The following is a 23,701-nucleotide window of genomic DNA, read 5'->3' on the forward strand; positions in this document are numbered from 1 at the left end:
TGGGCAGAGGCTCAATCCGGCACAAAAACATACAACAGACAATGAGGTGCCTCATGAGCTTTGTGTGAGCCCAAGTGGGGAGTCGGCCTCCTTGGGAGGGGCCTGTGAGGTTGGAGACTTGGTGGGAATTAGCTCTGGAACAGAACTGTCCGAGGAGGACTTTCCCAGGAGCTCACAAGCTGGTGGGTCTGGCCTGCTCCAACTTGTTCTCAGAGTAGAGGATCAACATCGAGTATGATAAAAAACATCTCCACACAGGTGCTGACTTGGGACTCACCTTTGCTGGGATGGGCCAGGGCCAAACCCAGCAACCTAGGGCCTGCCCGCCCACCCCTGCCCCTCCCTGAGAGAGAGAGAGTATGTGTGTGTAGGGGAGGTCGTTAGGCAACTGGGTAATTCCCTTCTGCACCAGATCTAGCCACACAAGCTGGGGAGGGGCTGGCACTCGACTTGGTCCTTTTTCATCTCTGCAGGGAGTCACAGACAGCAGGAAACTCCCATGGTTTGAGCTCCCAGAAAGACTGGGTGTCAAACCACCAGTCAGAAGTTGCATCCAAAACTCAGAAGCCACAGACTGTTAACCTTGGCAATAGCCTGCTCATCCCCTTCACCCACACGCCCAGCTGTGCACTCAGGCAGGCATAATTTTCTTCCCCAAACTGGGTCAACCAACCTACTCCAAAGAGAATTGGTGTCTGGTTGTTGGGAGAGGCACAGATGGACAATCACAAGGCATGGAGAGAGGAGCTGGGCAATTTTCTGAGCATCTGGGTACGGAATGCGTGTCCTGCAGATTACAGGCAAAATATGCCATGAAAGCCTTTACAAATGGCCACACCCTCCATTCTCCTCTCAGGGGAAGGAAGGTGGCAGATGACAACATGGAGGGGGAAGCCCAGCATTACCAAAGGGCAAAAAGCCAGCTAAGCCTTAAATGGAAATGCAACAAGGAGCACTCTTGTTCTCCATAAACGACACGCCTGGACGTCATCTCAGACACCTAATGAGAAGCCCAAACACTCATCCTGGCCCAAAACCAGCAAAGATGTGATCATGCTGATTGAGCCTCTCAGAGGCTTTGGGCTTTGCTTTCCTGTGCTGGGAAAAGGAGCAGCTGGCAGCCTTGCCAAGTCTCAGCAAGGGTGGGCTGCCCACAGGGAATGGGCATTGGCTGCACCTGCAGGGGAGCGGGCAAGGTGGGGAAGGCAGAGACATCCCCGTGGGACTGCATTTCCCAGCCTCCCACCATCAGCCACACCCCAGTGGTGTCACCCATTCCTGGGAACCCCACCCCAGCTCCTAGTGTCATGGTGCTGGTGGGCTGTGCTGCCTGAGGACAGCTGGTTATGACTTTCTCCCATCATCATGGCCCTTTGCTGTCACTTTGACAAGCAGGAGTAAAGCCTCCTCTCAGACCCCGTGCTCCCCAAGTACCATGAGGGGGCCTGGATTCCCTCCAAGGCACGAGGAGGTGAACTGCCACCAGCTCTCCCTGCACAAATTGGCCTGGGACCTGGATGAAGCCTGCAGCCTTGAAGGCTGAAATGGCAGCAACTGCCTGGGAATCCAGGTGCTTCCTCCAGCTCACTGGGCTGAGATCTACAAAGTGGAGGAAGACCCAAGTCAAGAACACAGACTCTGGAGCCAGCCTGCCTGGCCTTGTCAGTTGCCCAATGGGTGGCCTTGGGCAATTACTTAAGCCCAAGGTGCCTCAGTTTTTCCATCTGTAAAACTAGTATAATTATACCTAACATAGAGGATTGTTGGGAGAATCCAATGAACTAATGTTAGTAAAGCACTCAGGACAGTCCACGACATGAGTGTTTGCTCGGTAGGGACATTGTATCCCTCTGACTCTTAGATTGGGCACAGGCTGGCTGCCTTAGGACTTGGCTCCTAAAGGAGAGATTTTATGTCACCCGTGGCATACCTAAATGGGATACCAGGTGTCATAGGAGAGAGGATGAACCCAGGAAGCCAAGACAGCCCAGGAAAGGTGTATGCACCAGTATCAGAGCCCCATGCTAGTCTCACCCCACAGACATAGAACAGGTCTAAATATGTCTCAGAAAAGTGGAGGAGCATGGTGTGCCCAGATGAGGCACTTCGAGTGAAGCCAGGCTTTATGATGAATGGTGCAGTGTTTCTTTACGTGGGTGCTGTCGGCACCTGAGGCAGGACAATTCTTTGTACAGGCTGTCCCAAGCATGGCAGAATGTTTAGTGCCCCAGCCTCCAGGTTCTAAATGCCAGTAATGCCTCACAGTCATTGCAAAATGTCCTCACACATTTCCAAACACTGTCTTCCAGGTCCCGAGAGAGCAGCTACAGCCAGAAGAGGTGCACGGGCAGTGCACGTGCGCCCGCTGCAGGTGGGAGAGCTTCACCGCCAATGCCGGCTCTCCCAGCCACACCCCCACACTCAGATAGCAATCTGCTGGCAGCGTCTGGCTGTTTGAATACAAAGGACAGTGACACACACACAACCTTTTGTCTGGTTATCCCATGGATCAGAACATTCCAGAGGCTGGAAACTCAATTTCCTGAGAGCAGAGTTGGTCACTCTGCCAGACAGCAGGCTAGACTGGACAGCCAGACAGAAATCCAGAGCATTCTGAGAGACATGTTTCTTCACTTGGGAGACCAGTGGGGCTTTTGAGGGGTCCCACAGCCCGAGGTGAGCCAGGAAAAGCTGCTTTTAGCTAGGAAACCCCCAGCCAGTCCCCGCTTTGCTGCCTGCTTGTGTAACTCCCCTTCTCCCCTTCCTTCTTGGAGAAGTGGGTTGTTTTAACCCCACACTGAAAGCTCCCCTCTATTCCTGTCCCTCATTAAGTCAGGAAGCTCTCAGAGGCCAACCCCTCCTTTATAGGCAAGGAGACAGTCTCAGTGAAGCAATACAAGCCCCAGATCCAGGGCCTCAAAGAACTGAATATGACCAGTTGCCCCTTGAGAGAGCCATTCAGTGTAGAGTGGCCCCCAAAGCTGGAAAAGCTCCAGATTGCCCAAATCATCGGATAGGGCAGTAACTAACCATTCGAAAAGAGATGGCATCCTCCTGTCCTTCCGTTAAAGAGTCCTTACTGACTCCCCTCTTTTACACCCCTACTGCCCAGGCTCTGACTCCGGGTCCCATCAGCTTACCATCAGGCCACTCCAGTGCCCCCCACTGGCCCCTGCCCAGCCCCCAGGGCTCTGGTCCCTGCCTTGCGATGCCATCACTCCACCTTCCTCAGGGGAAGCTTTCATCAGCCCTTGCCGTGCTGGAGAACCCACAGTGTCTGCTCCTTACAAGACAAACTCCCCAGCCCAGCCCCACCCTGCCTGTCCAGCCATCTCTTCCCCTCCCCAGCACACCCCTCTAAGCTGCCCCATGACCTCAGCCACATCCCAGGCTCCCTGCTTCTGTTCAGATGCTCCTCCACCCTGGACAGCTTTTCCTCACCTGCAGCCTCCCAAATCCTACATTTATCTAAGGCCTCTTCTCCACCTGTCATCTCCAAAAGGCCTGTTCTAACCCAGCCCTGTCTCCATAACGACCAGAGTTGGAATTATTTGCCCTTCAAGCCAGGGGCCTCTGGTCTTGTTTGTTTTCTAGTTGCTAATGTAGGTTTCTGTCATTTCCCTGAGCTCTCCAGGGCAAAGATGCCCTTAATTGTGCCTAAAACAGGGCTGAGCTCACAGCAAGAGCTCAGTGAAAGGTGGACTGTGACTGTGAGAATTTGTGCTAGGGGTGGAGATTCAGGATGCTGACAGCACTGCAGTTCCCGTGGCCTCCGGGGCACAGAAGAGAGAGAAGGCACCATGAGTAAAGTGGGCTGGCAGTAGGTAGGGCCGTTCTAGGCAGGGTGAGGCAGCCTGTGCCGGTGCACGGCATGGGGTCCAGCTGTGATGTCCAGAATGCTTCCCTTTACCGCTTGACCTGAGCAAAGCAGCTGGGTGGTTGAGCCCAGAGAATTCTATCCAACTCTGGCTGGACAGACAGAAGCTGCCGGACTCCTTGGGAGCTGGGTATGATGAAAAGAGTGTCTGTGTCCCCAGCTATTAGCCCATTTTGAAACCAAGCTTCTGCCAGCAGGGTGGGTCCGGCCAAACCGGTTCTCCAGCGAGACACACCCTGGTCTGCTTGCCAAGTCACACACCCAGCAGTGTCCAACAGGGCCATCTTCAGCAGCGTGATCTCCCAAGGCCCTTTTCATGAAAGGGAGTGCACGCACAGTTTCATGGAGTCCTCGTGCCTCTCAGGCCTGGTGAGGGATTGCTGGAGAAAGAACCTTGATTAGAAGCCTTTCAAAGACAGGTTCCATTTGCGACTTGCCTAGTACCTGCCACTCCCCACTCAGTGCCCAGATGAGGGACTCTCATGTAGTAGGCATGTAGCGACCCTTGTTCATCTTGCTGGGATTTCAGTCAGGACTGGGAGATTGGGCAGAGCTGACCCATCACAAGGGGCACCTCGCATGTGGCTTAGCGGCTCTGCTCTACCCTCTCTAGGGGTTTGGAGAGCACAGGTGCTCCCCGAGCAAGGCTGCCGAGAATGGGGCACACAGGGCTCCAGGCGGTCAAGAATCTTGCCAAAGGGGTAGGGGTGCCTGCTTATTCAGCAGTCTGAGTCAGCATGGGAACCACTGAGGCCTGAGTCACAACAGATGGGACTTCAGCAGGGGAAGTGTCGATCCCTGCCTCCTGACTCCTCTAGGCACGGCTCCTTCTCTGAGAAGCAGGGGGTTCCACCCTGGGCTGGCCCTCCTTTCTTTTCCTGGAACACTGCTTTGGGCAGAGCAGCCCCATTGCTCAGAAGCCTTGACGCCTGGACACAGAGCAATCCCATTTGGCCTTGGAGGAGGTGTGGTGGGTGTGCCTCACTGTGGGTCCTCAAAGGCAGAGGGAGCTGCACCCACAATGCCATCACCAGCACCCCGAGACCAGCAGTGCCCACCCAGGTGAGAACTCCAGAAGGTACTTGCTAAGTGCTACTGAATTGAAGTCGCTAAGTGTCCACTGAGAGAAGGCACAGCAGAAGCCATAAACACCTTGATGCCCAGTGCAGGTACATGTTGCCACCTGAATTTTTTAAATGTTAAAAAAATGTAGTCCAGGTGCGGTGGCTCATGCCTGTAATCCCAGCACTTTGGGAGGCCGAGGCGGGCGGATCACGAGGTCAGGAGATCAAGACCGCGATGAAACCCCATCTCTACTAAAAATACAAAAAAACAAAAAGTAGCCAGGCACGGTGGTGGGCGCCTATAGTCCCAGCTACTCGGGAGGCTGAGGCAGGAGAATGGCATGAACCCAGAAGGTGGAGCTTGCAGTGAGCTGAGATTGCGCCACTGCACTCCAGCCTGGGTGACAGAGCAAGACTCCGTCACAAAAAAGAAAAAAAAAATGTAAAAGTTTTGGTGCCCATCCTCAGAGTAGAGACTTCCCCAGAGATCTGGTTAATAATGGTCAGTATCCCTTATAAGCTTTGAAAAGAAGAAACTGTGAGCATACTTCAATCATGCCAGTATTAACAAATGTCTATGGATAACTGAGGACAACTTTTCTAAGTAGAAAATATCCTATAAAACTTTGTAGCTTGCGGGTCTTTCAGGAAGATGCTTCTTTCTCCAGTGAGCCCACAATTCTGGGATAAAGAAGGCATCTTAGTCTCTTGGGCTCCAGGCTCTAAGCCTGCCTGCAAAGGTCAGGTCCATGGCAGTTCCTAAGCCTGGTGTGGGGACAACATGCACTTGTGCAGCCCAGTGCCTAGCCGACACCTGGTGCTCCATCAACATGCAACTATGCCAGCTCCTGCACCAGCTCTGTCTCCACTTCCTGCTCCTTGCCTATTTACTGCACTGTGGGAAAAAACAGGTTTTCCGAAATGTTTCTGTTTTACCTTTCCCCCTCTACACCTGAGAAATAGGTTTTTCTCAGCTCTGAACACTGCTAGGATGGGTTTCGAAACAAGAACCTAAGGTTTCATACACAGACATGTCTGTTTCCTTTTGGAAGGGAAATCCCTGGCAGGCGTTTGCCACTTCAGATGCAGCTCTCACAGCCCGAGTGGTGGAGGACCCCTGGCCCTCAGCCATCTCCCTTCCATGGCCCCAGAGAAGTGGAAGGCATGGTCATTCTGCCCTCCAGGAGCTCCATGTTCTGAGGTCATAGCTCCTGGCTTTCAAACCCAGAGGCTGGTTCAATTGTCCCAGTGATGGTTCATCATGAAGAGGGAAAGCTGAGGGGGCCGTTCTGATATGAAATAACTCCTGGAGTCCTGGATGACGAGCCAGCACCTCAGAAGAGCACCCTTGAGGGTCAGGAAGATCCCACTGGGCCAGATGCCCCCCACCCTATACTGGGAAGTTGGAGGGAGAGGCTGGCTGGCCCCAGAGCCACACCACGCACTGGAACAGGAGGTGCTTCCCAGCCCTGGGAAGAGGAGGGCCAAAGGCTGGGAGGTGGCAGCATCCTGAAGGGCAGGTGCTTACCTGGCCCAGAAAAGAGGGCCCTGGAGACCCAACAGTGGAAAGAAACCACTTCTGCTGGTTACAGTTTTTGTTTGTTTGCTTGTTTAAGACAGATCTGTAGCCCAGGCTGGAGTGGAGTGCTGCCATCATGGCTCACTGGAGCCTCGACCTCCTGGGCTGAAACAATCCTTCCACCTCAGCCTCTCAAGCAGATTGGACCACAGGTGCACACCACCATGCCCAGCTGATTTTTAACTGTTTTATGAGACAGGGTCCCTCTATGTTGCCCAGGCTGGTCTCAAACTTCTGGCCTCAAGTTATCCTCTTGCCTCAGCCTTCCAGAGTGCTGGGATTACAGGTGTGAGCCACTGTGCCTGGCCTGTTAGTCAAGAATTTTACATGAAGGGAGAGACACTTGACTGGGCCCTTCAGTGCTTGGGTAAGAGATCTCACCTTTGGAAGAGGAACATGCGTGCATGCATGCTCACACACATGGACACACACTTCTATATGCACTCCCCACCCGCCCACGTGGGACACACATCCCATGCCCAAAGTGGACTCAGGTAGGGAAGGTCTTTGGAAGTTGCTTGAGCATATCCTGAACACCATCACTGGTGTGGCACTTCCCAGTGTGCAAAGGGCTTCCCCGTTCATCACCTTGTGATTATCTCCCACCTGGCCAATGAGGTGGCAGGGCAGACAGCAGCAGCTTTGTTCTGTTTGTGAGCATATTAAGCTCAGAGAACTTTAAGCTGGTCCAAGGCCACGCAGCTAAGATGGGGCAGACCCTAAGCCAGGACTCAGGTCTTTGGTGTCTCTTATAGTGATTTTCTTCCAGCCACTCTGCTACCAGAGTCTGGTGACACAAACAAAGCCTACAGGGCAAAGAGTCTCTATAGCTAGGGGGCCCTCTACAGAAACTCTAGCATCTCTGGCCGACTCCTGGAAGACCCCATCCCCAGTGGTTCTAGACACAGGAGGTGCCAGCCCTTCTTCTTTGAGCCAACTGTGGGAGGTTCTTGAAGACATTTAAGAAGTGTGTAGTTGCTTAGCTGTGTGTCACAATTCTAATGCCCAAAGACCTTGGCTGGAAGACCATCTGTCCCAAGGGATGCCAGGCCTGTGGGCAAGGAGACCTTGTGGTCATGATAACTGTTCTGTCCCGGCCAGGACCATGAGAATGAAGGTGCAGTGAGTGATGGGAATGTGACTGTTTGGTTCCTCTCCAGCCACCCTTAGTGGTACTCTAAACGCACCACTGAGCACACACAACTTCGGCTGAGAAAACAGGGACTTGTGTTAAAGCTGGTACCTGAAGCTGAGCCCTGGATCTTCTGGAATTAGTCCAGTCTTGCTGAGCTTCTGGGGTGGCCAGGAAGGAGGAGGAGGGAGGGATGGGTCCCTGGCTACCTGTGAACACCCCAACTCAGATCCCAGCACTGTGGGGCTTCCTGAGAGCTGTTTAGGACCCTAGGTAGATATGAAAGAAGCTTGGGGACTTCCTGGGGGCCCTCTCCAGGTTGGCCACAGAGGCCAATCCTCCCACAGGGCATAGCACCTAGCAGGCCCTGGTGAGTCCAGAGAACTGTAGGTGCTCAGTCAGAAACATCCACCTTAAATGCGCCAGTTAAAAAAGTGTTCAGCCAGGTGTGGGGCAGGTCACCTTGGTGAGGGGAGAGGGCTCTACTTCATGGCTCTGCTCCTCGGACCTCAGCTCTCCTACCTTGCCTGCTTTGGGAAAATTATCCTGAGCCATTAGCATATGACCCGGAATCTCCCCCAACTGCTGGCAATGCACTACTGGTGGCTGTGGGGTGACTCCGGGGAAATCAAGGACACAGCAATAACTAACATTGAAACTCATAGAAAGGACTTCTTTTTCCCATTTTGATTACCACAGGGAGAAAGTCTAGCTGGGTGTTAATATATTTATTTAATATTTGCCAACCTCTCTTTTTAAGAAAAAACAAAATAAAACAAACAAACAAACAAACAAAAAAACAAAACTTTTCTGCCAGGTAAAAGTACCTAGCTAGAATTAATGTTATGTTTTTATTCTATTTATTATAATTGATTACCAAGGTTGTGGTTAGCCTTCATTCGTGGCAAAAGATACCGGTTTTTGTCATTTGGGTGAGTGATATAAAGTTTCCTTTCAAAATAAATACATTGGAATAGCTGGGCATGGTGGCACATGCCTGTAGTTCCAGCTACTTGGAAGTCTGAGGTGGGAGGATTGCTTGAACCCAGGAGTTCAAGACCAGCCTGGGCAACATAGTGAGACCCCATCTCTAAAACTGGCACGTGCCTGTAGTTCCAGCTACTTGGAAGTCTGAGGCAGGAGGATTGCTTGAATCCAGGAGTTCAAGACCAGCCTGGGCAATATAGTGAGACCCTGTCTCTAAAATAAATACATGAATAAATAAACAAGTGCACTGGAACGGATAAGTAATTCCCTTAAAAATAAGTAAATAATAGTTGGTATGATTTTGCAAAAATTGTGACAGCAGAATGCAAATGACGAAGGTCTGGGAAACATGATTGCCTGTAGTGGCAAAAGTACCATGATGTGTCAGTGTGACCAGGAGCCCTGAGCCAGGAGTCAGGAGACCACGCTCCAGTCTTGGTCTCCCCTGCCTAGCTGTGCAGCCTCAGGCCGTCGCGCAGCCTCAGGCCGTCGCCTCGCCTCTCTGAACCTCAGTTTCCCCAACCACAGCATGCCCTGTAAGGCTTCTTCTGAAGGAAGGCAGTTCGGCAGTTTGGCAGTCTGCGATTCACCCCTTGCTGAAGTCACAAGCGGCCTCCTTCCCAGCCTGTCTTCATCCCCTTCCAGGCCTCGCCCTTGGGCACCCTGTGGGGGCGGGAGGGGAGGGGCTCCGGATCTAGAGCTGCTTTTCTCCCCACCTGTGTCTCTACAGATCCCCCGTCCCCTCCCCGTGCCTGAGCTGATTTTGTTTTCAGCTGAGTTTGCTCTCCTGGGGCAGGCAGGCCTCCGTAGAGACATGCCAGGGCCCTGGGGGAGAAAGTAGAGCCTCACCCTTGCAAAGGGTGGGGACGGCTCTTCCACCCGCTTGGGAAATTCTGCTGCATTTGTCTCGCTGAGTCTAGTGACAAAACAAAAACTCTCAAAGCAGAAATAAGGCACCAGAAGATCCCCCCAGGACTGTATTTTGATGACTTAATCCCATGCCCTGCTTGCTGGCTTCGAAACTTGGCCAGCAGGAGAGGCTTGGCCCACTTCTCCCCCTGCCCTTCTAGGTCCCTCCCTCCTCTTGCTCTTCACACCCTGCTCAAAGTCCACTGGGGTCCAGACTCAGTTCTGCCAGATCTATCTGTGAGGTCACAGGCAAGCCCCTACACTTTTCTGTGGTTTGATTTCCCTGCAAATAAAATGAGAATAACAAAGCTTGGTCCACCTACTGAGCTCACAAAGACTGAAGGATCAAGTCAGGAGATGAAAACACAAGCAGTTTGTACAAGTTCAAAATGCTACACTAATTCAAGGGATTATTAAATAACCAGGTGCCACGGGTTGGAGCACTTCTCCCTTGAGAGCTGACTGAGGACACAGCACAGTTGAAACAGGCTCGAAAGCCACCACCTGTGGCTCATCCAGAACCCAAGACCCCCTCCCCAGATGTCCAAGACTCAGAACTGAAGCTGGGGAAGCAAGGCTTGGAGGTCATCTGGTCCCACGCCTTCAATGACAGATGAGGAAACCGAGGCCTGGAGAGGTTTAAGTTAGCATGTGCTGCAAAATTTAGCTTTTAATTATATCTTCTTGTGCTGTTGTTTTGTCTGTTATTTGTTTTCAACTATAGCGTAAGGACTTTAAATACTTGTTGGTTGAGTAGATTCGTTTTTGTCAGGGCCAAAAGAAAAAAAAAAAAAGCCCAAAATGAAACTCCACCAATTTCTGCTGGAGCAAAATAAAAAAGTTTATAATTATCCTTGATTCTTCAAATCTTCTCTCTAAAGTTTCATATTAGGGGAGAAGGGGAGAGAGCAACAGCCGATTCATCCAGAAGCTTCCTTCTCCGGAGAACACAGAATTCCATTCTCTGTGGCCAGGGAATTGTCTGCCTCACAGTATCTCATCGGAATGGAAGAAATCGAGCCCCAGGCCCATCCAAGCATAAGTGTTCCCAGCCTAGCCATCAACTCAGAGCTGTACACAACATGAATGGAAATGATGGAGGAAGACTTGTTGATTAGTGAAGCTAAAGGAAGGAGAACTGGCTTCGGTTGTCTCTGGGGAGAGTGGAGTTCCTTCCTGCAGACATCCTGAGAAGGATCCGCTGCTGATCGCATCCTGGGCTGCCAAAGCTTGGTGCTTCCCACTTGCTAAGCAGCTGCCACACTGAGTCCCTTAGCAGTGACGAGTCTCCCTGCACATCCTGACCAAATTGCCCTGGCCTTCCCTCTCCATTCCCCTACAAGGGTCCACATTATCAGGACAGTGGCTGGTGGGAGTCTGCCCTCTCCTGGGTCTGGTGCTCCTCCCTGGGGCAGGAGGATGGAGGGGCCAGCGTGCTCACTCGGCCCTGAGGAGCATTGTTGTGAGTTTGTGATGAAGGCCTGGGAGGCTTAGGAGACCTCAGGAGCTGGCAACATGAAACCAGTTGCCCTCCTTGGGGGGATGCCTATTCTTTGTGAACAGTCAGCAAGGTACTCTCAGACCACAGTCCAGACCTAGGGGCATTCCTGCTCTGCCCTCCATCCTGTCTGCTAAGGGCAGCCCTCTCTCCTTGCACACTCAGTTCAAAGCTCAGCTCCTCCAGGAGCCGATCCCGACTTCCTGCACCTGGAGCTTGCCCTTGGAGGACACCACTTGCCTTTGTTCACTGGAACCGTGTCCTCCTCCCTTTGCAAGCCCATGCTGCTGACATGGGGCCATTCTCTGACTTCTCTCCCCAGAAGAGCGACACAGAAGCCAGACGTCAGAGTTACAAGGAGGTGGTCTGAGCCACCATCTAGTCTTGCTGATGATAAGCCTGAGGCCCAGCAGAAGAGGAGTCCCCAACACAGTCACGGGGAACCAGCCCTCAGACCAATGTTTCTTCCTTTTCTCCACATTCTCTCTGGGCTCTAAAGGGGCCTCCTTGGCTTACCCAGTCCTCAGCCAGGAGGCAGGGCCTCAACTCACCTGCCATGGAGGGGAGAGCAAGCCCAGAAAGGAAGCTCCCCGAGCTCAGCCCAACCCTAAGGGCAACAGAAGCTTCTTAGGGGAAGCAGAGCCACTCTGATGGACTGTGGCTTAGAAAGGAGGGCCCCTCCCAAGGAGTACCCAGACACCAATGTTTGCCATAGGCTTCTCCTTCAGTTTAATACAGGGAGTGTCCCAGTGGCAGCAGTTTGTCTGTGAAAGCACACGGCATGCTCCTTCCACAGGGAGGGGTGCCCCTGGAGCCGGCCCGCCCGCTCCCGCTCACTCGCCTCCATTTTCTCTCAGAGGCACATTCTGTCCCTTGGCAAGTAGGATCATTGCCTCTTCTTGTTGGGGTGAGAGCCTGGGGCCCTTGTAGGACCCTCCTATCTCCCAGGGCTGGGTGGGGGTGAGTCATGAGCTGGCAGCGGGGACACTGAGTTGGCAAACACATCAATTGCTCCCTCTTGGAGCAGGATCCATGCCTGCCTGGGAGTAGGAGGCTGTGGTCTACTATCAGTCCCTCACCTGGACTTTTCAAGAAAAGACGAGAGGCCCGGCAGGCACTGCCGAAGGAACCCAGCTCACACACCTGGAAAGTGGCATTTGGAGCTGAGACACATGGTTTGGAAAGAGGGAGTTGGGTCTGTTTTAAGTTAGGGTAGTTACTCAGCAGAGCTACTTGTTGTGCCTCAGTTTCCCTGTCTGTGAAGCTAAAGTAAATGAAGTCCTACCATCTTTCCATCCTGTTGCAAGGGCTAATTAACTGCTGTTTTCCTGGTGCCTGGAGTGCTCAGATGAAAGCAAAGAGGAAATTAAGAAGCTTTTATCCATCTGTAGGCTTGAAGCAAAATCTGGGCTGGAGGAATTAACACTGCCTCTGACCCTGGAGCGACCAGCACACAGACTTTAGCTCCCTGTAGCTACTCAGAATCAGCTCTCAAGCCACATGCAACCCTAAGTGAGTCCTTGGCTGTGCTTTAGTCCAATTGCCTTGCTCCATAGTTGAGAAAGCCAGGGTCTAGAGAGGTGAAGTCCACTCCAGATCCCTCAGTTTGTAGCAGCCCAGCTGAGACTGGAATCCACGCCTCCCACTGCTGATCTGGTATGTCACATCCATAAACCTCATACTGCACTTTGAGATAGGAATTTTCATCCATTTCAGAGATAAGCAAGCTGAGGTTCAGCTAGATTAAGAACTTGACTAGAGTCACACAGCTAGTTAAGGAGCAGACTTGACTAAGAGTCACATGACTAGTGAAGTTCCTGGCCAAAGTCCAGGGCTTATTCCTCCACACCAGGCTGTCTCTGGGCATGGCCTCTGTTGACTGCAGATTGGTAAGGACAGTCTGTTTCTGCTGCTGCTAGGGTAGGAGTCCTGCCGTGTTTCTCCCCGGCAGCCCCTCTGCAGTACCTGGCCCATGGCTCTGCCCTGGAGGACACTCGATTAGCATGGCTGTGACTGAGGGTGAACCACCAACCTGGGGAGCACTGTGCTTGGCTTTCCCATCCCCTACTGGAGTGTGATGCAACCCCAGTCCTCTCATCTGTGACAGAGGCTTCATCCACATTTCTTCAGGTCTAGGGTGGCCAAGATCAGTTCTCCTTAGGGTAAGGGCCCCTAGCACATTGTCCACAAGACTCTGTCACAATGGGATTGTCAAATACAGACATATCAGTTAGGCAAGTACAACTGCGAAGAAGCTGGAAGAAAGATTTGCTAGTAAGTCCTGTGTTAAAGAGGAGAAATGGGGTCAATGAATAGGACAACGCCAAGACAAAGACAGAATTCTCCCTTGCTATATTCTGGGAATTCTCACTCTTAGGCATGCCAGGCTGGATTTAACTGAGTGATTCAATGTGGCAGTCACCATGGTCACCCTGTTCCAGACCTCCCTCTGATGATGCCTCAGTGGTTTTCCTCTCTAGTGATTAGATCCTGAGCAGGGTGGTGTAGGGCAATCCGCCACCTAAGAACTTTTTACTTGGTAGGACTCCCAGAAGTGCTCAGGGTGCACTTCTTGATTTAAAAATAAGTAAACCCTTTGGAGCTGAAGATGATAGACAAAAGGAGTGTCATTTTAATCCGGAACCATTCCCTGGAAATCAAAATTGTCCACACGCCTCAGCTTCATTGAGGACAAACCCATGTGATCAAGGCCTGTTTTCAGCTTTGGAGTTGAAGGGCTGTGCCTTTCCATGGCTCCAGCTCTCTATTCCCCGCATCCTCGTCTTTGCTGACCCAGAGGAAGATATTCAAGGGACATATTACAAGGACAACTAAGATGGGACAAAAATCCTCCTTTTCTCACCAGAAATGCTGCAGCCTAAAGTAATTCTGCTGGGTCCCTAGCCTAGGAGAGAAGCATGTAAAGGAGTGTTGTTTTTATCACAGGAATGAGTGGGGAGACATGGTGACGGAGGGTTGCCAGATTTAACAGATAGATAGACGGGGCATGTAGTTATATTTGAATTTTACATAAACAACAAGTAATTTCTAAGTTAAGACATGTCTCAATTATTGTATTTTGTTGTATTTTATCTGGTAACCCTGCCCTGAAACCCATTAATGCTTATACCCAAGTGAACCCAGCCTGAGTCTAGGAAGGGAAAAACAGAGCCTCTCTCCTGCCTCTTTTGAGCTAGGCTGACTCCCCATGGTGAGAGTAGGCCTGGTTGGAGCGGATGGGAAGGGAGGAAATGGAGGGATTCAGACTCATGAGTGTCTTGCAGATCCCTAAACTTTAGTGTTTAGCGTTTAGTTGTAACGTTCAAATATTGAGATTGTGGAAACCCACAGAATGGCAGTCATAAGAAGTGCAAATGTCTGGGGTAATGAAAACAAACTCCACTAGGTTAGGAGTTAGGAAGTCAGAGATCTAGTCCGCTGTACCAGTAACCAGCTGTGTGGCCTTCAAGGAGTAATTTCTCCTCTCTGGGCCTGCATTTCCTCAACTGTAAAATGCAAACAGTGTTGGGCTCTAATATTCTACAGGTTTGGTGCTGAGAACCAGAACAGCATAGCTGAGTATGCAGCTCAGAAACCAGGCAGCGAGGCTAAAACCTGCCCCAACTTTTGCTCCATCTCCAGCTGCTTCCTCTCCCTGAGGTCTGTGGGGCTCTGAGGTTCCAACATTGTCCTCCAGCAGATCCTTCTGCCTGAAGGAGGAGGAGGCTGGCGTGGCCAGCAGAGAGCAGAACATGGGCTGGGCCAATGACTTTCTTTGGAGCAGTCTTTTATTTTCCTTAAGCCCCTAGATGCTTTTTGTGTGTCACATTATCTTTGTTTTAAGTTTTATTTTATTATAAGAAAGCCTCTCTACATTCAGTTTGTGATGTGAATAATCATAGATTATAAATAGTATGATGATTGTTTTTTAATTACAAGGCTATTATTGATATAGACTATAAGGTAAAACTATAAAGTACGACCATTGCTTTTTAAATATTTTTAGAGCCTTCTTTTTGGAATTGCCTACAGATCCTTTACATATTTAAATGAGATATGTACAGGAGGTGACAAAGCTTTGCTATTTGAGAATGGTTTGATATTTAGAACTAGAGCCAGATCTGAGGAGTGAGGTGCTCCAAGTGAGTAATATTGTTTCTGGTCAAACCCAGGTCATGACAATAAAGAAATGAGACTGGTTTTCTTGTCTGGCTCCTGAAATGATGCTGAAGACAGTTCTGAAATTTTAGGGGTTCTAGAAACATTCTGAGCAATGGCAGTATTGGTGTTATGCTCCAGTACAGAAACTAATGCCTTTATCTTATTTGTCTGTTGACCTCTGTGCTTCTAGCTTGACTGCAGGCTCATTGAGGGCAAAGTCAGATTCTTTTCAACTGTGTTTCTGTAGCGCACCTCACTCACTGCTGTGCCCCAGCAATTGCTCAATACAAGTTGGCTGACCGAGTGAATATAAAGTATCTGCAGCAAATGATCCTTCATCAGCTCTCAGAAGCTCCTGAAAATATGCTGATGATGCTTGTGCAGACAAACTACACCCTCCTCCCCACCCTCCCTGCCTTCTGCTGCCATATTGGTTTCACCAGAGGGGAGGAATAACATCGTCCTGTGCCAGTTGTACCATCCATGGGAAAATCCCACGGACATAGGATTATCTCATGCCACAGATCTCTATTGCCTTTTCGCCTGCTCTCCTTCTCCTTATGTCTGGACCTCGTTTGGTTTTGCCCAGGTTTCATCTGATTATATGTCTGGCTCCAATATCAATTATTCCACTTCCTCCCTACTTGGCCTCCTCCCTCTGCCAAATCTTCGTGTGTGCTCAGTTCTTCCCTCTTCCCACAGCCTCTCCTGAACTGAAAGGAGATGGGATGTGCCTCAGCAGCTACCCTGCCATGAGTCATGTCTGCAGTCCTGCCAGCGAGGGAGTAAGGAGGGTTGGGTCTTAGGGTGGGGAGAAGGCAAGAGATTTTCACTGGTTGTCAGGAAATGGGCACAGGGAGGGGTGAGGACAGTTTGGGAGCATTAAAAGCTAGTGAGATGACTGAGGACTGAGTTAATTAACCGGAAGTGAAATGTTCAACATGGGCCAAATGAAGATTTTTTTTTTTTCTTTAGAAACACCTTCCCCGAAAGAGTTCCTTTACAGTTCTTGGTTACAAATTTCCATGGTTACATTACCCATTTGATAATACTTCACAGTTAATGTCATCTGATATCAACCCGTGAGTGAAGTAGACACACTAGTATCATCATTCCCTTTTTATGGATGAGAAAACTGAGGCCCAGAGAAATTAAACTATCTAAAGTCACAGAGCCAGAGAGGGGCAGAACTAGGACTAGACCCTAAGCCTCCTAAGCTCTGAACTGGTAATGTCATTTAAGTAAAGACACATACCATCTGTACTGTCAGCATAATCATCCATTCTGGCTGCTGGTGCCGTGATCTGCCTTCCTTGGGTTTCATCTAATCCCTTTATGCTGCATTCCTAAGCCATTTTCTCAATTTGGTCATCACCCTTTGTGTCAAAGCCCTTTTATTCACATCTGTGCTTGATCTGTCAGCTTACCGGGCTCAGTCTGCTGGGTTTCTTTTGCACTAAGAGTGTCATTTGCCATCAAGAATCAGGAAAAAAGTGAGGGAAGTAAATTCACAGCAAATCTAGTTAATTGTCTCCTTTCATCCCCAAGCTGTAATATGTAAGAAAGACATAGCCTCCAAAATCAGCCCCCAAAAGAACTCAGGAATGGAAGAATCAAGCAAATGACAAAAGAACACCAAACTCATAAACTCCTCACCCTCTCCTCTCCCCAGGACCCAGGACCTTTGACAGTCAATCAGGAGTGATATCTGTGAGACATCTGTGTCTTAAAGCAAATGCTGCTGCATCCTAAGGCCCCACCAAGACAGAACTCCAGATTCCCACAGAAAAGCAGCCTTTAATCCCCATCTGACAATGTCTTGAGGGCCTTACAAAAGAATTCCCAAGAATAATGCAGGCTAATGTTGCATCAGCGAAAGTAAATGAAAGTAATAGAATTTGGAGGCTAGGAGAAACCTTGGGTGTCATCTAGCCCAGTACTCCTGACTTTAGAGCAGCAGAAAATTCCTGCACTGGCTGGTGTGGTTGTATCCTGAGCATCTACTGCAGTGCTTGTCACAGAATTAGGGCTCAATAAATATTTGTTCAGTAAATGGATAGATGAAGTATAGTGGATTGAGATCACTTAGAAAGCAGACAGAGCCAGGATTACAGGATCTAAAGTAACCTCTATCCATGTTAATTTAACAAATAATCTTAAGAATTATTGTAATCTTTTTTCATGTACATTAGTTCATTTAATCCTGAAAATGACCCCAGAAGTTCTTTGTTATATCACTTTCCATGTGAAGAAGCTGAGTCCCAAAATTTGAAGTAACTTGCCCAAAGCCGCATCTCAGTGAGTAGCAGAGTTAAAATTTGAACCCAAATGTGTCTGGGTTGTCAGGGAGTCTCCATTCTAGCATGCAGTGTCATATGCAGGAGTCAATGCAGTGGACATGTTCTCTTGGCTCTTTGACCATAGGCACAGAACGAACAGAGATGACCCTTTAGGATTTTCCTAGAAACATCTAAACTGGTCCATTAATAGACCTCAAGAATGCAAACATTTCCCAAATCCATGATCAAATCAGACCTACTGGGAAATGGACTTGTTTTTAAATGCCTTTTAAAAATGCTTTTCCTAAAATATTCTCATTTGAGACATTCAAAAATATCCAGTCAGCCCAAACGAGAGCCACCTATGAAACAATGGCCAAGTCAACAGACCTAGTCACAGTTGATGAGCCTCAACTCACGGACCAAAGCCTACATCACTCTTTTTAGCAACTGGTGCAGGTTTTCTCCACTATAAACCTCAAACCATCCCCACAAGTACTCCAGGTCTTTTAGGATGGAAGCAGTTCCTTACCGGATATCCCCATGAGCCATTCCCTGCCTGGAACTTGGAGTAGTAGCTGCTCCTGCTGGTGGTCCCATAGTTGTAATTGTCAGCCAAGCCATCATACATGGAACCTAGAGGAGAAAGGAGGGGATTAGGACAGGGATGGCCATGATCTTCATCCACCCCTGTTCCTCAGGGCATCACTTCTGCATCCAGGTCCACTATGCCCATGGAGGAGACCAGGTCTGAGCTCCTGGAGGAGAAGGTGGGGAATGTCATCTCCATCTATCTCCACATCCTCCGCAGCCGGGACCAAGCGAAGGGCTACCACAGACTCCTGCAGGGACAGCTCTAAAACTCTCATCTGTCCCCTTCCTGGGAGCCCAGTGGCTCCACTGCTGCTTGGGTAGGTTAACACCTACAGGTCAGGACTTGGTCTGGAGGGCCTTGGAGCACGGCCATTCCAGCCCAGGGAATCATCACTCCATGTTCCACAAGGATAAGATTCCCACTCAGGGGAGACAGGCAGGATCCCGACATTCCCAGTCCAGCAGCAACAGCTGATTAGAGATTGATTCAGGACAGGACTCTGGATTCAAATCTCAGCCCAGCCCCTGCCAGTGACCAAACTTCCTCCTATTCTTTCACCTCCAACATGCTCTGGCTGGTGAAGGGGGAGCGGCGATCAACCTCAAAGGCCCAGTGAGGATTAATTAATGTTTTCGGAGTGCTTGGAGACCCACAAATGACAGGCTCCGCAGGAGGACAGAGTGTCATTAGGGTTATTAGTGGCAAAGTGGCTTTGCATCACAGAAAACAGAACTGGATTTGGGGCTCCTAGTGGGGCCACCCCCCTCCTCTCCCTTTCACTGGCCAGCAGGGACTCCCTAAGGGACAGCCTCGACTCGGCACAAGCTGGTCTGTTCACTGTTCTGCTGTCCTTGAAATATGGCCAACGGTGACAGGCTCATGACTTTACTCACATCTCCCTCCATGCCAAACCTGCCTTCCCTCCTCGGCCACTACCTTCTAATCTTGCTCATCTTTTGAAGCCAAGCTCAAGACCTCACCCACTCCAGGAAGCCCTTTCTGACCAGCTCTGCACAAGGCAATCTCTCCTGCCTCTAAACACATACTGTCCTGCTCTTGGTAGCCCAAGTCTCATTCTGCCCTGCGTCCCATTCCCTCAGCTGTACTGGGAGCTCCACGAGGAGCAAGCCATGGCTCCGTGGCCTGGCCCACACTCTTGTTAAGTGATGGCCTTGGGGGATGAAGGTGAGTGGGATCCAGTGAGAGCCTCCTAAGAGGGATATGCACTCCTTTTCTCTAAAGCGATGGTCAGACTCCCCCATCGGAAACCCTGTCTGGGGGGGAAGAGAGTTGGGCAGTGATCTCACCTGGCCAAGGTAGCTCCTCCCCATCTGCCACACCCACTTAGGCTCCCCAGCCATTGCCTGGGGGAGCAGGGCTGGAATATCTGAGCTGGGAGTAGAGGGAATAGCCAAGGGGCAGCTTTGGAATGAGGCAGGGATCCCCACCTGGTGCCACCTCCCCTGTCCAGCGCCAGGTCACCACCCATAGCCCACAGCAGAGAGTGCTGCCCGACTCTCTGCACCCTTCCATCATGGACATTAGGGGTCTCAAGCTGTGGCAGACACAGCTTGCCCTGGGGGCCTAGCGGTGTTGATATTGGTCCTGGTTCTGGCACCTGGGCAAGTCACTTGCTCTCTCTGAGCCTCAGTGTCCTCTTCTGTCAAAAGAGAGGGTTGGCCTCTTACCTCCCATAGGCCCCGTACAGTTCCACTGTCCTGTGGTGGCGTGATGATAGTGACACGTGCCTGACTGCATTCAGAGGAGCCAACTCCTCCTCTCCAGAGACACAGCTCAGCTTACAAGGAAGAAGGGCAGACATCAAAGGCCACACTACCGCCTCGTTTGCCACCTGCCTCAGGGTCCTCTGAGAGGCCTCCCCTATACTCCAGGCCTAGCCCTGACTCCAGAAGGGCCATCCGCCTATGAGCAACATCCTGGGACTCTGCCATGTGGCCCATTGAACCTCTGGCTTCCTCCAAGCTCCCTGTAGAGTGCACACAGCTCTTTCTCCACCTTTCTCCAGCAACCGCTCCTCTGGCAAGACTGTCCTTATCAGGAAGAGGCTGGAGGCAATCTCATGGGCTCAGTCACTCAGGACTGGTGCTCCCAAGGAAGGGGGCTGCAGCCAGGCACACTCATAGTCAGGACCCTAGGTGGCCAACCGCCAGGTCTTGCCTGCCTCCCTTCCACCCAGCCCACTTCAATCATTCTTCCAAGGTTTGATAGGATAGAGTTCATTTGGCTCTGGCCCTGTGAGCAGGTATTTCTCAACAAAGGTCAGGTGTGGGTCAGTCAGCTGCTTCTGGGTGGAAAATTTGGGGTGGTGACAGACAGAACTCTATGGAGCACCGGGGAGGCCTCCTGCTATGAGAAGCAGCCCCAGGGGGCTTGCACCAGGGCCTTCTTGCCTGTCTTCTGGGACAGAACCTGTCAGCATGCTGCTGCTCTCCCCCTGGGTCATCAGACGAGCCATCTCCTCCCGCCACACCCTGCACCTGCCTGCCTCCCTCTCATACACTCTTCTCTGTGTGAAGATAGAGGCCTCTCTGCCATGGAGGTGGCAGTGGACACACAGACACGTGGAGGGAGAGGCCAGAATGCCCTACAGTTCCCAAAGCCAGTCCCCATGTCCAGCATGAACTCTGGTAAAGGCAGGTGTGACTGTCACTCACTTGTTGCCTGCAGGCCCTTCCAGGCGGTTCCTGAAGGCATCTCCTAAGACCTATCTGTAGTTGGGGTCTGCTTGGCTCTGGTGAGAATGAGGGTAACATCACACCTGCCTGCACTGCTAATCTGGCAGAAGGTGACAGTATTTGGGGCAGAGGTGGTGAGAGAGGGGAGAAGTCCATAGTTGTCACACACCTGAAATCACAGCTCACAGTGTGCCAGATAACCAAGGAGTACTGGGGGCAGGTGTGCTCTGTCTGTAAGAGCATTGCTCCCACAACAAAAGTGATTTTCCCTCTCTTGACCCTGGGGTGTCTGACTGGTAAGCAATGCCCTCTAAAAGTCAAGTTCAACGGCAAGAGCATGGGCTTCTAATGAGTGTAATGGTGCTAGCTCACTCTTCCACTTGGTCCTCAATGTCTCTAGAACGCACTTCTAGGAAGCCTTTCCTGATGAATGACACCTACTCCCATCTCCATCTCACGCCCATACAAGTCTCCACCACCATGTACTTTGGACACTCTCTGAAGTGCGAACCATGTCTTTCTTTCCCTGGGACCTTGAGCTCAGGGCATTGCCCCAGCTGGGTCTGGGCCTGACTGGCTTGAGGTGGCTCTTTGCGTCAATGACCTCTTCTCCCTTGCCCAACCCTTGTGGTGAACGTGCTCTGATGCCTGGTGCTTAGAGGCTTAGAATGGGGTCAGGCTCTCCTCCCACTCAAAGAGGTCCCTGGTGAGTGGGGTAAACCAGGAAGAGAGGAGGGCTGCTGCAGCTGTCAAATACCCAAGGCCACCTCCTTGAGGAGGATTCTTAGTTCCTGGGGAATGGGGGAGGGGCTAGTTCCCAGCTCACCCCACAGAATCACTCCTACCCTCCAGCTAAGCATCTGCTTTGCCCCTCTTCTCCCCATATGGGTGCATGCAGCATGAGCAGGGATGTGGTGGCTTCTCGGTGACACTGACAGTGTGCCCAACCTGTGTGCCATCCTCAGGAAGCATCTGCCCACCCACAGAACCCCAAGGTCAAGGAGCAAGTGCCTCAGAGCATCTGCCACTTTCCCAGGTATACAAGCAACACAACCTGCTCTGTCCACATAGCTCGTCCGATTTTACATCCGCATTTTAGGGTGTAAAACCGTCTCAGAAAATCTACCTCTCAGGTCACCAGTGTCCTGGCACACTGCTTCCCTTTGGTGCCTTAGACAACGACAGGCTGATTCTTTCTTGTGTCATCGGTGCAACTCAAGCTTTCTCGCCTCAAAACCTTTGAAACTGGAGGCAGCTCCTTCTTTAGGATGAGTGGAAATCTCTCTCCAGTAGGGGCAGTTGAGCCTTTGCAGGGATGACTCATCCTCTTCCACCTCCAAGCTTTCAAATAGGTCACACTTACTGCACCTGAAACATTCTTTCTCTTCTTCTCCAACCCTCCCCCTGCATTCAAAACCTTGCACAAAAATCAGCTTCTCCTAAAGATGACCCCACCCAGCTCTGAGCACTCCAAACTTGCCAGCATAACCATGTCAGCACTCAATCCAGTGGCTGACTCTGCACTGGCTTGTGGGCTCCTTGGAGTGTGGCTTCTGTACACTGTGTGTGTGTGTGTGTGTGTGTGTGTGTGTGTGTGTGTGTGTGTGTGTATGTGCGCACTCCTCCCAGAAGGTACGGCCTGGGTCTCCCCAACCAAGCTGGGAGCTCCCTGAAGCAAGGAATCTTCACCTTTGGTAGATCCACACTCCACACCCCCAATCCCAGGCCCAGGTTCTACATAGAGAAGGCTCTCAGGACATCAGCCTCCCTGCAGACAGAGGTCATAGGGAAATCCGCTTTTTCCACTTTCCCTCCCCTCAAATCCTTCTCCTTCGTCACAGGGCAAGCTGCTCGGAACACATTCTTGCTGGCTCTGTCTCCCTTAAGGCTGATGCTTCTTCTAGCATATTCTACATTTGAATAAAGCCCACCTGTCCTTCAGCATGAAAAGCTTGAGAAAGGAAGCTCATTTTCTTTTAGTCTTGAAAATGCCTTTACTTCACCCTCTGAAATCTCTTTCACCCATGGTGCCCAGAAAAGCTAGGCCGACAGCAATAGGAATTTAAATGAGATAACAAGAACTGCCAGGAAGCTACTGCTGAGAGAATACCCTCGGAGGTGTTTCGGAGTGGGCAGGAGTGGACTGTGTCTGTGGGATGGTTCCAGCTCCTGGAGGGAGGACTGGCTGGCCAGCCTCCTGCCCCCTCTGCTGGGCTGCTGGGAGCACCGTGGACCATGCCTCCCCAACTCGGCAGCTTCTAGGAGATGGGGAGGGCAAGGAGTTCAGCACAGCCTCGCCGGGCACTTTGGTGTGGCTCTTGACCTTTTCCTGGGTGTACGTACTGAACAGAAATGCTGAGACAAACTGGGTTGCTGTGGCCTGTGTTCTCTCTTCTCCCTCTCCAGTCCATGTGACTCCCTCAGGCTCTGCTGGGACGCATTCAGACCTGGCTCTGCCACAATCCTGCTGCTCTTTCAGCAGATCTGTTCATGGCCACCACCAAGCCTGAGGACTGGTCAGAGCATGGGAGCATCCTGTGGGGACAGGATGGGCGTGAGGGGGCAGGGTGGTGGGTTAGAGTGGGCAAGGGTTGATGGGTTCAGGTGGGGTTCAGAGTCAAAGGCTCTCGCCAGCAACTACTACATTAAGTGTGCGTGTGTGTGTATGTGTATGAGAGAAAGACACGGGTGTATGTCATTGTATAGGGGTGATCCCCCATGCTGGATCTATGTGAGTGAAGGACAGGGACGAGAACAGTGGTTCTCCAACTTGGCTACACGTGAGAATCACCTGGGAGTTTCTGAAGCCCTGATGCCCATGCCATCCTTCATACTCACTAAGTCAGAATCTCTGGGGGTGGGACTCACGCATTTGCATTGTTTTAAATTTCCAGGTGATTCCAATATGTAGCCAAGTTTGAGAA

General features: G+C 51.0%; 1 protein-coding gene across 1 annotated transcript in view; it reads right to left on the minus strand.

The window, feature by feature from the left end:
* Positions 1 to 23,701, minus strand: part of PKP1 (plakophilin 1) — a 49,566-nt gene that overhangs the window by 20,834 nt on the left and 5,031 nt on the right. Inside the window, exon 2 of the mRNA XM_004028128.5 lies at positions 18,019 to 18,122. Coding sequence (XP_004028177.1) covers positions 18,019 to 18,122 — 104 coding nt within the window. The remainder of the gene's footprint in view (positions 1 to 18,018; positions 18,123 to 23,701) is intronic.

Source organism: Gorilla gorilla, chromosome 1 (genome assembly GCF_029281585.2).
Source record: "Gorilla gorilla gorilla isolate KB3781 chromosome 1, NHGRI_mGorGor1-v2.1_pri, whole genome shotgun sequence".
NCBI classification, from domain to species: Eukaryota; Metazoa; Chordata; class Mammalia; order Primates; family Hominidae; genus Gorilla; species Gorilla gorilla.